Genomic DNA, 17449 nt, shown 5'->3' on the forward strand with positions numbered 1-17449 from the left:
TCTATGTGCCAAGCATTTGCTTTTGGGACTGGATAGATAAGTGGTCAAGTAGATTAAAAAATCTTCCCTTGGGGTGCCTGGGTGGCTCAGTAGGTTAAGTGACTGACTCTTGGTTTCAGCTCAGGTCATGATCTCAGGGTGGTAACATCAAGCCCCACAACTGCTCTGTGCTTAGTGTGTAGTTTGCCTGGGATTCTCTCCCCTTCCCTCTCCCTCCCACTCTGCACCCCCTCCTCACTTCACCCACACCTCCGGCTCGGGGAAGCTCTCTCCGGAGCTCTTCAATAAAAATAAATTTTAAAAATCTTTAAAAAAAAATTTTCCCCTTATAGACGCGATACTCTCAAGAGAAGAGGGAGGGCAAACAAAGAGATAGGAATGATATTTAGAATGTTAGAAAGTGATAAGTGCAAGAGGATAGTTAGGAAGAGGGATAGAGAATGCCAAGGTGGGGACAGGGTAGAAATTTGAAATAGGAAAATCAAGAAAATCTCATCAAAAAGTGATATTTAAGTAAAGACTTAAAAGGAACAGAAAGTAAACAATGCAGAAAGCAAAGGGAACATCTAGTACAAACTCCCTAAAGCAAGAGTAGGGCTGGGTTTGTTGTGGAATAACCAAAAAAACAAACCAGGGTGACTGGTCAGATATGACCAATTACGCTTCAATTAACCGCTGATCTGGCTAAAATAAAGTTCTCTGATTGGCTCCACGGTCAGCTTTGAAATGGAAAATTCCTTGATATAGTTTCTTGAGGACTGGGGAACAGGGTAGGGAAGCACTGGTCCTGAGTACCTTATAACTCTCTGAAAATGTAAAGTAACCCCAGCAATTGAAGAGTAATCCCCAATATTTTACCTATAATTAGCTCCCGAGGTGTGTCTCAAAGAGAGGAAATGGTCTTCACACTCTCTCTTTTCCCATTTTTTTCTTTTTGGTTTCATCTAAAATGAAAGAAAATTTTCTGATTAAAAAACAGAGAAAAACACTGGTCCAAAGTGAATTATTTTTAGAAAAGTAAACTATAGGGGCGCCTGAGTGGCTCAGTCGGTTAAGCATCTGCCTTCAGCTCAGGTCATGATCGCTGGGTTCTGGGATCAAGCCCCAGATCGGGCTTCCTGCTCAGCAGGGAGTCTGCTTTTCTCTCTCTCTCTCTCTCTCTCTCCTTCTGCCTCTCTCAAATAAATAAAATCTTAAATTCTCTCTCTCAAATAAATAAATAAAGTCTTAAATTCTCTCTCAAGTAAATAAATAAAATCTTAAAAAGAGAGAGAGGGAGAGAGAAGTAAAGTATAATTTGATGCGACTGAGCTATATTATTACCTGATCAAAGAAATAGGTGGGCCCAATGTCCAAAGATTTAGCTTCAGTCAAGTCTCCCATTCTGCCATGAGACCTAAGTAAGAGAAATTAGAACTCTGAAGACAAGTTATCATATTTGTAGGTGATATTTCAAAGTACTTCACAGTTTTAAAGTTTAGATATTTTATTTTCGATGAAATATTAAAAATTCTGGGGTGGAGGAATGCAACTGTTCCTTTATCTGTAGCTTCACTTCATGGGCTATCAACTTGACATAGTTGCAATCAGAAGGATTGCATGCTGTGGGCAAACAAAGCAATAGCAGGTCACTGCCAACTTTCTCAACCCTGGCACCACTGATGTTTTGAACCAGATAATTCTTTGTGGTAAGAAGCTACCTTGTGCCTTGTAGGATGTTTAGAAGCATCTCTGGCCTCTACCTACCAGACACCAGCAGCTACCCTCTTACCCAGTGCTGACAACAAAATGTGTCTCCTGACACTGCCAAATATCTCTTGGGGATCGAAACTGCCCCTGGTTGAGAATGACTATGCCAATGCAATGGACAAGAAAAAAGGTTTGATGTGGAAGGCACTAGTGAAGATAAGTAACACTGCTGATGAAAGGGCCATTTACAGCAATGCCACTCAAAATGTGGTCCCTGATGAGGAGCCTCAGCATTACCTGGGACCTTGCTGGAAATTTAAATCCACACTCAGACATGATGTATACTGTATCAGAATCTCCAGAGGTGGCATCTAAGAATCTGCGGTTGAACAAGCAGTCCAGGTGATTCTGAAAAATGCCCAAGTTTGGGAAGCACTGGCCAAGAGGACACATTTTACCAAGCAGGTTGTGAAAACCACCCTGGTGACTGGGAGGAGAAAGTCTGGGCCTGGCTAACCCAAAGCTAATGCACCTACTGGATCTGCAATGGAAAGATGGACGAGCACACAGAGGAGGACCAGGTAGCAGCAACAGCATCAATGGATTGGGAAATGTGACGGACTGAGGATCGTTAGCTATTACTATTATAATAGTAGACTAGCCCTTTCTTAAAGAGAAGTCGGAAAACCCCTTTAAAATGAAGATTGGAGGGAGAGCAAAACTCCTATTTACCTAAATATCTCCATCTTGCTGTACTGCCAGAGTAGCTAAAGATTCCGCTTTGAGTAAATTCAAAATCTCAAAAATCCTTGATTAAAATGTAAAAAGAGAGGCATTTACATTGTAACATGTTACAAACATTCATGAAAAACCTCATGTCCTGCAATATTGTGCACTAAAAATAATAGGGTTTATGGGAAAAATAGGGTAGGGCACATCACTTAAAATCTATGCTACTTTGGAACCAGAGCACAAAAAACCATATGCCAATAATTGGCACCTCAGGAGCAACTTAAACAGCCCAGGCAGGAACTTATAGCCAGAAGCTGCTTCAGGGGATATTTTTAAAAAAAAACACAAGAGGTAGAAATGCAAACTGACGGGTACTGAAATAATGTGGATGAAGTAGAACTCCTTGCCAGTGGGGTTGCAGTAAGGTGGGCACAAAAAGAAGTGAAACCTTAATAGTGTTAAGATGGCAATATTCCCCAGATGATCTATAGATTCTGTGCAATCTCTATCAAAGTTCCAATAGTCCTTTTCACAGAAATTGACATGCTAACATTTCTAAAATTCATATGGAAATTTGAGAATCTAGAATAGCCAAAATAATCTTGAAAAAAAGAACAAAGTTGGAGGACTCACACCTCCCAGTTTCAAAACTTACAAAAGCTATAGTAATCAAAAGTGGTACTGGCATGAGTATAGATATATAGATCAATGAATTAGAATTGAGTCTAGAAATGAACCCTCATATTTACGGCTAATTAATTTTTGGCAAGGGTGCCACACAATTCGATGAAAGAAAAAATAGTCTTTTCATTAAAAATTGAGCTACCCTATGACCCAGCCATTGCACTACTGGGTATTTACCCCAAAGATACAGACGTAGTGAAGAGAAGGGCCATATGCACCCCAATGTTCATAGCAGCATTGTCCACAATAGCTAAATCGTGGAAGGAACCGAGATGCCCTTCAACAGATGACTGGATTAAGAAGTTGTGGTCCATATATACAATGGAATATTACTCAGCTATCAGAAAGAACGAATTCTCAANCATTTGCTGCAACATGGACAGCACTGGAGGAGATAATGCTAAGTGAAATAAGTCAAGCAGAGAAAGACAATTATCATATGATTTCTCTCATCTATGAAACATAAGAACTAGGAAGATCGGTAGGGGAAGAAAGCAATAAAGAAAGGGGGGGTAATCAGAAGGGGGAATGAAGCATGAGAGACTATGACTATGAGAAACAAACTGAGGGCCTCAGAGGGGAGGGGTTGGGGGAATGGGATAGACTGGTGATGGGCAGTAAGGAGGGCACGTATTGCATGGTGCACTGGGTTGTTATACGCAACTAATGAATCATCGAACTTTACATCGGAAACCGGGGATGTGCTGTATGGTGACTAACATAATATAATAAAAAAAAAATTAAAATAAAAAGAAAAGAAAAAATAGTCTTTTCAATACATTGTAATAAGACAACTGGATATCTACATGCAAAAGAATGAAACCAGACCCCTACTTCACAGTATATACAAAAAGTCAATTCAAAATGGATCACAGAATGGGATCACAGAATGGAGAATCATATATGTTATAAAGGTCTAGTATCCAGAATATATAAAGAACTCTTAAATTAAACAATAAAAAGATAAAGGATGACTGAATTTAAAAATGGACAAAAGATTTGGATAGACTTTTCTCCAAAGAATACATGCAAATGGCCAATAACACATGAAAAGATGCTTAACATCATTAGTAATTAGCTAACTGCCAATCAAAACCAAAATAAGATACCACTTTACACCTATTAGGATGGTTATAATTTAAAAACGACAATAATAAGTGATGGCAAGGATATGGAGAAATTAGAAACCACATACACTGTGGGTACGACTGTACAATGGCGCAGTTGCCTTTGAAAACAGTCTGGTAGTTCACTGAAATGTTAAACATAGAATTATCCCATAAGACTCAGCAATTGTATTCCTAGATATATATCCAAGAAAAATGAAAACATATATGGCCACATCAAAACTTGTAATGTTCATAGTAGCATTATTCATAATAGCCAAAAAATAGAAACAACTCAAATGTCTATCAATTGATGCATGAAAAATATTCTATAATTAGACAGTGGTAGTGGTTATACAGTTGTAATATATTAAAAACCTCAGAATGTACACTTAAAACGGTGAATTTTATGACATGTAAATTACCATTTCTTTAAATAGGAGTATCCAAGAGTCTCTGCCAGTTCCAGCTCCCACCCATAACAACCTAGAGATGTCAAATTCCAAAGATCAGGTCCTCAAAAATATCTGAGTGCCTTAAAAAGTACCAACCTTCTGTCCCGCCAGCTTCTGCAATTTTCAGATCCAAAGAATATTAGAGATCTGTTGGTTCTGACTCCAAAATAACCTTATACAAGAGTTCCATTCAGAACTTCGAGACCAGCTGATTCCATTCATGAGGTCTTTTATCTCAGTCATCCTCAGTCACTGGAAATATAAGCTTGGAATTTCTGGATTAAGAGAGCCAACTGAGCACCAAGTCCTCTACATTCTGGAATTTGTATAAGTTAGGATTTCTTTATTTTTAATTACCAGAAATTTAACAACACAGAAATATAGTATCTTACATATTTGGAGGTAGAGTAACTAGTCTAGGGTTTTCTAATACAGTAGCTGAATAATATCACCAAGGGCTCAGCATCATCCCATCTTTCTGTTCTGTGTTCTTCAGATTTCATCTTCAAGGATCATTTTCAGACTTGAAATCGCCTAAAAAAAGAAAAGGGACTATATTTTCTTTTGTCTTTTTTTTGGTTTTTTTTTTTTTTAAAGATTTTATTTATTTATTTGACAGAGAGAGAGACAGCCAGTGAGAGAGGGAACACAAGCAGGGGAGTGGGAAAGGAAGAAGCAGGCTCCTAGTGGAGCATGGAGCCTGATGCGGGGCTCCATCCCAGGACTCTGGGATCACACCCTGAGCCGAAAGCAGATGCTTAACGAATGAGCCACCCAGGCGCCCCTCTTTTTTTGTTTGAAACTTGGGAAACCTTTTCCAGAAGTCCTCAATGGCTTTTCTTTTTTAACATTTTTATTTATTTACTATATAATTATATTAAAATTTTTTTTGAGTATAGCTGACACACAATGTTACATTAGTTCTAGGTGTACAACATAGTGGTGATGTCTCTATACATTATGTTATGCTCACCAAAAGTGTAGCTACCATCTGTCACCTACACAATGGTATTACAATATCATCGACCATATTCCCTATGCCATACCTTCTATTTAAAAAAAATTTTTTTTTAAAGATTTAATCTTTAAATAATCTTTATAGCCAATGTGGGGCTTGAATTTACAACCCTGAGATCAAGAGTCACACACTCCAGCAACCAAGCCAGCCAGGTGCCCCTGTACCTTTTATTCCCATGACCTACTCATTCCATAACTGGAAGCCTGTATCTCCTACTCCTCTTCACCAACTTTGGCCATTCCTTCCACCCACCTTCCCCCTGGCAAACTTCAGTTTGTTCCTTTTGTTTATTCATTTGTTTTATTTTCTAAAGTCTACCTACGAGTGAAATTATATGGTATTTCTTTTTCTCAGTCTGACTTATTTCACTTAGCATTATATCTTCTAGGTCTATCCATGTTACTGCAAATGGCAAGATCTCACACTTTTTATGGTTGCATAATATTCTACTATGTGTGTGTGCATGTGTACATATACACATATGTCAATGGACATTTAGATTGCTTCTATATCTTGGCTATTTTAAATACTGTAATAAACATAATGGTGCATATCTTTTTGAATCAGTATTTTCATTTTCTTTGGGTAAATACCCAGTAGTGAAATTATTGGATCATATGGTATTTCTATTTTTAATTTTTTGAGGAACCTCTATACTGTTTTCCACAGTGGTTGTATCAGTTTACATTCCCATTGACAGTGCATGAGAGCTCCTTTTTCCCCACACCCTCACGAACACTTGCTATTTCTTGTGTTTTTGATTTTACCCATTCTGACAGGTGTAAGGTGATATTTCACTGTGGTTTTGATTTGCATTTGCCTGATGATTAGTGATGTTAAGCATCTTTTTATGTGTTTGTTGGTCCTCTGTATGTCTTCTTTGGAAAAACGTCTATTCAGGTCCACTACCCATTTCTTAATCAGATTGATTGTTTTTTGGGTGTTGAGTTGTATAAGTTCTATATATTTTAGACATTAACTCCTTATTAAATATATTATTTGCAAATATCTTCTACCACTCAATGATTTTTCTTCATGTCTCATTGACCAAAATAGCAACAAATGTCTTTCCTAAACAAATCACTGGGAATGACTGAAATTGTTGTGTATTAGCTTAGCTCAATCAGGATATACCCTTGAGGATACAGATATCTGGTGAGGCACATGGTTAAGCAGAGAAGAGTGGACAACTGAACTAAGGCAGGATTATGTTTGCAAGGGAAAAACTAAAATGAATTCTGGGTAGGCTGCCAACAGTGTCCACTACAGGCATCTAATGTCTACTGGCTTTTCATCCATTCACATTAAAGCAGAACTTCCCAGTGGACAAAGCCTTGCCCACAAACACAGACGTCACAGTTCTTCCACTGCATTGTTGTAAAATATGAACAGGTAAGCAACACCCATCAGACATTTAAGGAAAACGTGCAATATGGAAGTGAAAGATCCTAATAAAGAATTCTACTTTCAATCATGATATAGTAACTGATACTGGATGCAAGACTTTCCACCATAAACAACTATCAAACTGGACAAAATAACTGTTTTCATCAATAGGAAGCATATAACTATTATCACTAACCAAAGAGAAACAAATGAAGAAGCTCCATGATTACAAGGGCTTTTTGCCTGGGGGCACTTTCCACTGGGAAATGCCAAATAAAGCATGGTGGTGTATCTGAACCCAGGAGATGGAGATCAGGTATCAGTGAGAGGGAACCTGCATGGAGAAGTCTGCACAGGAAAAGACTGAACAAAACAATGAACAACTATTAGGAAGAGAACAACTACGGAGAAGCTATGGGCTAAACAATGATCAGAGGTTGAACAGAGATGGGAGATGTTGGTGTTCCACCAATCACAGTAGAAAGATTTAATTAACTACCCCAGAAATTTAGCAGATATCCCAGAAAGGCCAGCTTTTATGTACAGGGTTAATCTAGCAATACAGTAGCACTATTCAAGAGAAATATAATGACACAAATGTTAAAATTTTCTAGTAATCTCTTGGGGAAACAAAGTAAAAATGAACAGACAAAATTAATGTTAATAAAGTATTTTATTTTACCCAAAATATCTTAAAAGTTATTTCAACATGTAACCAACAGATTATTTTTTTTCCAACATAGAAGGTTTTTTAAAAAGATTTTATTTTTTAAGTAATCTCTACACCTAATGTGGGGCTTGAACTCAGAACCCAAGAACAAGAGTCACACTCTCTACCAATTGAGCCAGCCAGGCACCCCATCAACTTGGAAGATTATTAATGAGATAGTTTACAGTCTGATTTTCATACTAAGTCTTTGAAATTCAGTGTTCATTTTACACTTACAGCACACTTCAATTTGGACTAGTCACATTTCAATTATTTAATAGCCATACATGATTAGTGAATTTCATATTAAAGAGTGGTACCTTAGGGGCAGCTGGGTGGCTCAGTCAGTTAAGCGGCTGCCTTTGGCATGGGCCATAATCCCAGGGTCCTGGGATCAAGTCCCACATCAGGCTCCTTGCTCAGCAGGGAGCATGCTTCTCCCTCTCCCTCTGCCTGCCACTCCCCCTGCTTGTACTCTCTCTCTCAGTCAAATAAACAAACAAAATCTTAAAAAAAAAAAAAAAAAGAGTAAGGGGTACTATAACTCTGTCTAAAAAAAACTTTAAAAACAAATCTTGAAAGTATCACACCAAGATGCAAGTAAATTTTTTTTAAGGATTTTATTTATTTATTTGAGAGACGCAGAGAGAAAGACAGCTAGACAGAGAGAGAGAGAGCACGAGGTGGGGTAGGGGCAGAGGGAGAGGGAGAAGCCTCCCTCCCTGAGCAGGGAGCCCGATGTGGGTCTCGATCCCAGGACCTTGGGATCATGACCTGAGCCCAAGGCAGACATTTAACTGACTGAGACACCCAGGTGCCCCAAGATGCAAGTAAATTAACCATTTTAACAATATTCAATACTTTATTATGAAAGATAATAAAAGTCACTCAGGGTACTGTCTGTAGTGGCCAGAATAAGATAACAAATTACTAGACATGAGAAGAATTGGAAAACGTGACTCTTAACTAGGAGAAAAATTTGTAAACTCAGAAATGAGAAAGATGATGAAAACAGGGGATGAAAACCTTAAAGCAGCTATATGTATTTAAATATTTAACAGAAAACATAAATGTAATAAGATAACAAATAGAAAATCTTAATTGAGAAATGGACACTATAAAAAAGAGCAAAATGGAAATTCTAGAACTGAAAAATATGCCGTCTGAAATGAAAAATTAACTGGATAGTTTTGACAGGAATTAGACACTATAAAATAAATTATAAGTGACCTTGAAAGCAAAGCAATGGGAACCATCCAAACTGAAGCAAAAGAGAAAAAATAAAAACAAAAAACAAAACCAAAGTCAACCAAACCTCAGTAACTGTAAAACAATATCAAGTTGTCTGATGCAATGTCTGGTGAGGTCCAGCTTCCTCATTCATAGAAGCCTGAATCCTTATCTGTAGAAGGGGCAAGGGATCTCTTTGGAGCCTCTTTTATAAGAATACTAATCCTAATCATAGGGGCTCTCTTTTCATGACCTAATCGCCTCCCAGAAGCTCCAGCTTTAAATAACATCACATTGGGGTTAGTTTTCAACATATGAATTTTGGGGAGACACATTCAATCTATGGCATCATATAAACAAAAAATTTGTGGGGTCCTCCACAATTTTTCAAGTGTGAAAGTTTCCTGAGGAGACCAAAAGTTTCAGAACCTGTCTAATCATTCTCCATATTACAACCTCATTCACAATACATCACAAAGTTCAACTCAGCACCTCATTCACAATATATTCCCAGTTCAACTCAGCCTACCTCAACCTTTAACATCAAAATAACCCTCATCTTTGTTTTGTTTTTTTTTTAAAGCAGGCTCCATGTGGGTCTTGAACTCACGACCCCGAGATTAAGACCTGAGCTGAGATTAAGAGTTGGATGCTTAACCAACTAAGCTACCCAGGCACCCTAACCTTCATTCTTTAATAAGCAGTGGGGAACAATTATCAGGAGAGATGGGAAGAGGGAACCTATGAATGGTACTGCCATTTGTCTCAAGTATTTCATGTTGTTCTTATCTTTTATGAACTCTTAATATTGATTCCTATGTATCCCTGACTAATAAACACTTGAAACTTCCATGTGGGTAATGATATTCCTGACATGTTGGCCATAGGAATATTGTTTGCAACCATATATGTCCTTCCCAAAGTCCAGCCTTAATACATGGATGCTACACAGAGAGTATGGGGAAGGTAAATAAGTTCTATTATTAAGTATCTAACTATTCTCCAGTTATAAAAAGAAGTAATAATATTTATAAAATAAAAGGTAACTTAGGATGTTGTTGGACAGAACTAAAGTAGGGAAAGTATTATAGAAAAGCATGTGAGAAAAGAGCCACATTTATGGGTGCCTGGGTGGCTCAGTCCATTAAGCATCTGACTCTTTATTTTGGCTCAAGTCATGATCTCAGGGATGTGAGATCAAGCCCCGAATTGGGCTTTGCACTGGGCGTGGAGCCTGCTTAGGACTCTCTCTCTCCCTCGCCTTCTGCCCCTCCCCCGCCTCTCTCCTTCTCTCTCTCTCTCTCCCTTTCTTTAAAAGAAAAAAAAAAGAGCCACATTTAATTTCAAGGAAGGTTCTCTCCAGGAGAACAAAAGAGGAGAGCACTGCGAGAGTCATTGATAAAATAGGTTTGGAATAAAGGATCCTTTGCTTCTTGAGCTGGTATTCAAGGTAGTGCATCCCAACCCCTTGTGAGCATCCCTTTATGGTGCTTTCTAACAAAATTGCTCCCACTAAAGTTACCTGTAGCCTCCTGATGGCTAAAATCAATGGTCTAGTTTGAGGCTTCAAACTACTTGATCCTTCTTCAGCAGCTGGTAGAGCTGACCAAACTTTTATTCTGTAAAACTTTCTTCTCTCCTTACTTCCATATGACTATTCTCTAAAGCATTTTCTCCTCCTTGTTCTATTATTCCTCTGTAGTTTTCTTAACAGAATTTCCCGCCCTCGTTGTAACAAACAAAATCCCTGAACATTAGTGTCCTGGGTTGTGTTGTTTTGGACTCTTTTCTCTTCTCTCTGAACTACCGCATTCACAGCCTTCTACCATACCGAAGCCCTAATAACTCACATGACTGTATCTTTGGATCCATATTTCTGACTACCAGATATCTTTGCCAGGATGCCCTGCAGGCATCTCAAACTTAAAATGCTGAAAGCTTATCTTCCCCTCAAACTCCCACAAAACCTACTCCTCCTCCTTTATTTCCTATCTCAGGGAGTGGTACCACTATCCACCCAGGAACCCAAGCCAGAAACCTAGGTGTCATCCTGAACTCCTACCTCTCCACATTTAATGGACTATTAAGTTCTCTTAATTCTATGTTAAACGTTTCTACAATCCAACCTCTCCTCTCCAGCTCCCCAACAGCCTTCATATAAGTTCTGATCATTACTGTTATCAACAATAACATCTTAGCAAGTCTCCCCTACTAAGAGGCTCTGTCATTTCCAATTCTTTCTTTAGAATAGAGGCCATCAAACTTAGGGATTTCACTGTTCAGAAAAGTTTAAAAAATGGTTTTGATAATTGACATAGTATGGATTTTTTTTTTTAAATTTTGTCAGGGCACAAAACCCAACATCATCCACTCTCACTATCATTTCATAATAATAATTTTAAAAGACTATTTGACTTCAAAAAATAGAAAGTACCATACTCTCACAGAAAACAGTTCTTTAAATATATTTGACTTTTTAAATAAAACAGTGTACTGGATGGGAACCATTGCTCTAGAATTTAGACTGCCATCACAGTAATCTTTAGCTAGCTTGAAAATCTCTGTATTATATAAACATTTGAACTTATCCATATAATCCACATGAATATCCTTTTACTGGCTTTTAATGGCTACATAGTATTCATTGTGTTGACATGTTATTGGCATATTTATTTTAGTCTTCTATTTTAGGCATTTTTAAAAATAATAAAATTTAAACATCCCTGTCACATATCACCTCCAGGCCTACTAACAGAAACCATCCTCTTAGGGTAACATAAAAAGCCCTTTACAACATGGTCTCAATTTACTCCTCAGAAAGTACTCACTCTAAACATGTCAGATCCTTTTTCGCCTTTATGCCAGTGGCTCTCAACTGGAACTAATTCCCTGCCCTCTTCTACAGGGGACATTTGGCAATGTCTGTATCACTAGCTGAATTTTGTTACCCCCAAAAATCACACATTGAAGCCCTAACCCCTATGTAACTGTATATGGAGATTACATATACATACATACATGTGGCATATATATAGCATATACATGTATATGCCATACCATCTATACATTTTTAAAGAGTTATATAGTATTTTTTAAAAGATTTTATTTATTTGAAAGAGAGAGAGCACATGGTGGGGAGGAGCAGAGGGAGAGGGACAAGGAGACTCCTCATTGAGCAGGAAGCCCAACCTGGGGCTCAATACCAGGACCCCAGCATCATGACCAGCAGAAGGCAGACACTTAACTGACTGGGCCACTCAGGCACACCATATAGCATTTTTTTTTAAAGATTTTATTTATTTATTTGACAGAGAGACTGCCAGTGAGAGAGAGAGAACACAAGCAGGGGGAGTGGGAGAGGAAGAAGCAGGCTCCTAGTGGAGGAGCCTGATGTGGGGCTCGATCCCAGAACGCTGGGATCACACCCCGAGCTGAAGGCAGATGCTTAACGACTGCGCCACCCAGGCTCCCCACCCATATAGCATTTTTTAAACCATAAAAATATGAAAAAAATATCCTTAGCCTTAACACTAATTTTTTTCTTAATATATTTCTTGCTAACTCATTGCCTAAGGTCAATAATACATGTGTGCCTTAGGATATCTAGACCATCAAAGGATCCACGCGAATGTAAAATTTTCAAGAGCAAGGCTACTAACAATAATGTTAGCTAACACTTGTCACTATTGTGTAAGATATTGTGCTATCATAAGTGCTTTCTCTCCATACTGAAATTTAATTTCCATATCCTATGTGATACTATTATTTTTTTTTAAGATTTTATTTTTTTATTCGACAGAGATAGAGACAGCCAGCGAGAGAGGGAACACAAGCAGGGGGTGGGAGAGGAAGAAGCAGGCTCATAGCGGAGGAGCCTGATGTGGGGCTTGATCCCATCACGCTGGGATCACGCCCTGAGCCGAAGGCAGAGGCTTAACCGCTGTGCCACCCAGGCGCCCCGATACTACTATTTTTTTTAAGATTTTATTTATTTATTTGACAGAGAGACAGCCAGCGAGAGAGGGAACACAAGCAGGGGGAGTGGGAGAGGAAGAAGCAGGCTCCCAGCGGAGAAGCCTGATGTGGGGCTCGATCCCGGAACGCCAGGATCACGCCCTAAGCCAAAGGTGGACACTTAACGACCAAGCCACCCAGGCACCCCAATTTCTAGATATATTTTGAAGATAAAGCCTACCATTTTTCCTGAAGGACTGAGGTGAGGAGAAAGAGGAGGCAAGAATGAGATATTTAGCTTCAGTACCTGGAAGGATTTAGGATAATGGAGCATACCCATCACTGATGGTCTTAATTTTGCCATTAGCAACTATTGTTGAATATTAGCATTTGTAATAAATTCAGTGTTCCCAGGACCCTGGGATCATGCCCTGAGCCAAAGACAGACACTTAACGACTGAGCCACCCAGGCGCCCCATATGTGATACTATTATTATACTCATTTTAGAAATAAGGAAATTTACTAAGAGTAATGTTAGTTAACACAAATAAGGAAACTGAAATTGGGAGAAATTACATGTCTTGTCCAAAGTCATACCACTAGCAAGTACTTCAAAATAAAAAATAAGGCTGGAGCTTAAAATATTGTTCATTTTTAGAATCAAGATTTTCTTGGGGCGCCGGGGTGGCACAGTCGTTAAGTGTCTGCCTTCGGCTCAGGGCGTGATCCCGGCGTTCTGGGATTGAGCCCCACAGCAGGCTTCTCTGCTAGGAGCCTGCTTCCTCCTCTCCCACTCCCCCTGCTTGTGTTCCCTCTCTCGCTGGCTGTCTCTCTCTCTGTCAAATAAATAAATAAAATCTTTAAAAAAAAAAAAAGAATCAAGATTTTCTCAGCAAAAAATAAAAATTTTGGACAATATAATAAATACGTCTTATTATATCAGGGCACCTGGATGGCTTAGTCAGGAGAGCATGTGACTCTTGACCTTGGGGTTGTGCGTTCAAGCCCCACATTGGGTGTAGAGATTACTTAAAAATAAAATCTTAAAAAAATATGTTTTATTATAACTCATTGACTTTATAATTGGAAAAGTACTTCCCTATGGAAAATAATATGTTTTTGTCTGCTTATCTAGTTAACTATCTGAAACAAAGTTACTTCATATAGTTTGCTAGAAAAAATATTCTAGCCTATGCTGGTATTGAGTTATGTTTTTTACTTAGATTCTTAGTTCTCTTAGGTTTTCAACATTTCTCATTCCTTTGTCCTATTCAATTTCCTCCTGTAGAGAAAACAAAATGAAGAAAAATGATGAAAATAAGGAGTGTCATGGGCTGTTATTTTAAGTACTTACTTAGTTACCTCAAAATCTGGAATGTCCTGGAAAATAATTATCCAGTAAATATCCATTACCATACTGTTAAGATATGTATTGTTTTTATACTACTACCTTAAAGTTTTATTTTCTTGCCTCTTTTCAAGAAATAAAGGGGAAGTAGAGTACCATCCCTTTGCAACAAACTATATTTTGTTTTATCATTGCATTTTAGTATTTTTTTTTACTGAACAAATTTTATTTTGACAATGATAATTCTGTTGATTAACCTATATACCTCCAGCACTCCTTTGTGAAAATTCATTTATTAACCCTACCATTCTGTTTCTGTCCTCCAGGACCCTCTATCTCCTGGACAGGGTTTGAGGTAGTAGCCATAGTCCAAGTGTTCCCAGAATTTAGAGAGGAACTGGGAAGATTTACAACAAACTTTGAAGGCATTTTTGATGTGGCAGATCTTACCTATAAGGGTGTTCAAAAGATTCTGGCAGTAACTCGAAAGGATGAGAGCTTTGATTTCTCCTGAGCTTGATGAGCCACATGCTTGCCCCTAGTCTGAAGATCTTTTAGACTCCTCTAAAATTCCTCAGCTCTGTGACAGACTAGCTTGGAATAGAAAAAAATTAATATATGACTTAAGGAAAGTATTAGCACCTTATTTTATTCATATTTATTTACAACTCTATCTCACTGAATGCTAAAGTTTCTTGAGGGTACAGATTTGTGCCATTCATTTTATCTTCCATCAAGAAAAATTACTTCAAGTCTACAATCAATAAATATTTACGTATTTGAAATTTCAATGGGAAGGCAGAACACAGAATTACTAAACTTTTGATGCCTGATGACCTGGGTTTAGGTTCTGCTATTCACTTGCCGTATGACCGGATGCAAGTTCACAAAACTAATTTCCTCAACTCAAAAGTGGATAAAATGAGGTAATAAAGGAGTTGGAGCTTTTAAAGTGCTATTTATATAATGAATATTTCCTGAGCTAGACTATGCTCTAGGGTGTTGGTGACAGAGTACAAAGTATGCAGGGTTCCTGTCTTTACGGAGCTCAAGGTATTTGGGGAGACAGACGTAACTATTTACCAAACACATTGCATTACTTCAACTGCCATGAAAAAAGGTTAAGAGTTCAACAAGAGGTTGTTAAAGCAGAGACTGATTTAGATTGTTTAGTAAGGAGTCTCGGAGGTAGTGGCATTTAAACGGGAATTTGAAGGATGAGGAGATTATTTCCTCACCTCCTTCTCGTTCCTCAACTCTCGAGTCCGTCTTCCATCTCTTTACCTAAGTAGCTCTTGCTAAAGTCACCAATGACTTTCATGTTACGATATACAACTGACACTTTTCAGTCCTCTTACTTGACCTCCTAGCAGCTCTGCAGTTAATCACTCCCTCCGTCTGGAGACGCGGTCTTCCCTTGCCTTCTATAGTAGTAAACCCGTCCTAACTGCCTCTTAAGTCTCTTTTGCAGGTTCATCTCTTTAAGTGCCTGGACAGCCTCGCCGTGAACTGTAATTGTGAAAAACAACGCAGTCCTTATGAATTCATAAAAAAGGAGTGTATACAAGCGAATACATTTTTGGGCCCTCTCCTCGCTTCCGGTACGCTTCGTAATACCGCGAATATAAAACTTTTCGGTTCCAGCAGAGACGCCCCTCTCTTGCGGGCTGGACCTGGCCACACCGCAAGAACAGGCATTCAACTTGAACCAAAGCCGGCACATCTGCCCGGGAAACGCCCAACGCGTGGGACAAAAAAGGAGCTCGGTCCAGCCGCGGCCGCGCTTCACAAACTACAGCCGTGCGCTCCTCCCGAGGAGAACCTACCTCCACTTAGCACGCGACCCGCACAGACGAGTCCTCCGACATCCCAGCATTCCTTGCGCCCCTACCATCGAGAGCAGCTTCCGGCGTCGCTGGTGTAGGTGGGTGAAGAAGGAGTGGGCCTTCGCCGCTCTGTCTCACTCTCTCTCGCGCTTTCTCGGGCAACATGGCGGGCGTGGAGGAGGCAGCGTCCTCCGGGAGCCACCTGAATGGCGACCTGGATCCAGACGACAGAGAAGAGGGAGCTGCCTCTACCGCTGAGGAAGCAGCTAAGAAAAAAAGACGGAAGAAGAAGAAGAGTAAAGGGGCTGCCACAGGTAAAGGGAGTTTTATGTGTTCCCAGTCCCCGTCAGGGATAGTCGAACGGCTCGGCCCAGGCCCGGCGGGGGTGACAGAAACTGGGGACTCGAACACTGCACTGGACTGATTCCCAGGACAGAGTGTGTATCAAAGCCAGGCTACAAATTTCCAGTCTCGGGAAGAGGCGGCTTCTCTTTCTGTGGGACTAGGGAGCTGTTGGGGTGGGGTGGGGTGAAAAGGGTGCCTCAGCTTGTCGTGAGGTAGTTCTGGGGTTGCTGGGCCTGAGCCCTTAGAAGTGCCAGAACTCGGCTCCCACACAGATCGTGCAACGGACTCGAAGCCATGCACAGGGCTCAGCCCTGCCACCCCCTTCGCGGTTTGCTCTCCTCAAAAATCGGGTTCTGACCCACACTGTCGCCTCTTTGCTAGAGGTACCTGGAACATACTTTCAGGGATGGGGGTGGAGTGGGCAAGTCTCAGTGCCTTGACCGCACCTCCTCCCACCTTCCCGGTTTACAGAGGGATTTTTGTTGCTGGCTGCACTTTTGAGGTGTGCGTATATGTGTGTATGCCCACGCGGTCATGTCACTGAGTAGTAATTGCACAATATGTGGTAGTGCTACGAATTTTCTCCTGCCTAAACCCATAGCATCGTCAAGCTTCAGGGCTTTTAGGCCTGAATTATGATGCCATTTGCAGGCAGTTCGGATAGAATATTTTATGGATTGGAATGGAACTTCTCTAAATCCACTGGTAAGGCAAGGAAAACAGCTGAAAGTTTACACTTGGATTACATTATGAGTTAGGAACTTAAATATTTTATTTTAAGAAGTCTGTTTTTTGTTGTATGTGGTCCTTCCTTTTAGGAAAACAATGTTTGTACCTGTTTTTAAAATCAGCCGCACAAAGATTGAGAGACAAATGGAGAGGCCACAATTGATGAAGGTGAAGTTGAGAGAGGCTGGAAGGGTTAATCTATATCTTTCTGAAATTTTGATTAAATGGGAGTTGAAA

The 17449-nt window shown here is 39.6% G+C and overlaps 2 protein-coding genes across 3 annotated transcripts in view; one reads left to right on the forward strand and one right to left on the reverse strand.

The window, feature by feature from the left end:
- Positions 1–16143, reverse strand: part of LOC105237632 (uncharacterized protein C3orf20-like) — a 110050-nt gene extending 93907 nt beyond the window's left edge. The window contains exons 1-5 of the mRNA XM_034643668.1: positions 15551–16143; positions 14763–14902; positions 4763–5200; positions 1324–1396; positions 859–944 (exon numbers count right to left, since the gene is read on the reverse strand). Of these exons, the coding sequence (XP_034499559.1) occupies positions 859–944; positions 1324–1383 (146 nt within the window). The 5' untranslated portion in view covers positions 1384–1396; positions 4763–5200; positions 14763–14902; positions 15551–16143. The remainder of the gene's footprint in view (positions 1–858; positions 945–1323; positions 1397–4762; positions 5201–14762; positions 14903–15550) is intronic.
- Positions 16144–16188: 45 nt separating this feature from the next.
- Positions 16189–17449, forward strand: part of METAP2 (methionyl aminopeptidase 2) — a 30285-nt gene continuing 29024 nt past the window's right edge. The window contains exon 1 of one of the 2 annotated variants that reach the window (XM_002919239.4): positions 16189–16452. In XM_002919239.4, coding sequence (XP_002919285.1) covers positions 16302–16452 — 151 coding nt within the window. In that variant the 5' untranslated portion in view covers positions 16189–16301. The remainder of the gene's footprint in view (positions 16453–17449) is intronic. The other variant, XM_011225007.3, reaches the window with a different exon arrangement.

This window comes from Ailuropoda melanoleuca, chromosome 15, assembly GCF_002007445.2.
Source record: "Ailuropoda melanoleuca isolate Jingjing chromosome 15, ASM200744v2, whole genome shotgun sequence".
NCBI lineage: Eukaryota > Metazoa > Chordata > Mammalia > Carnivora > Ursidae > Ailuropoda > Ailuropoda melanoleuca.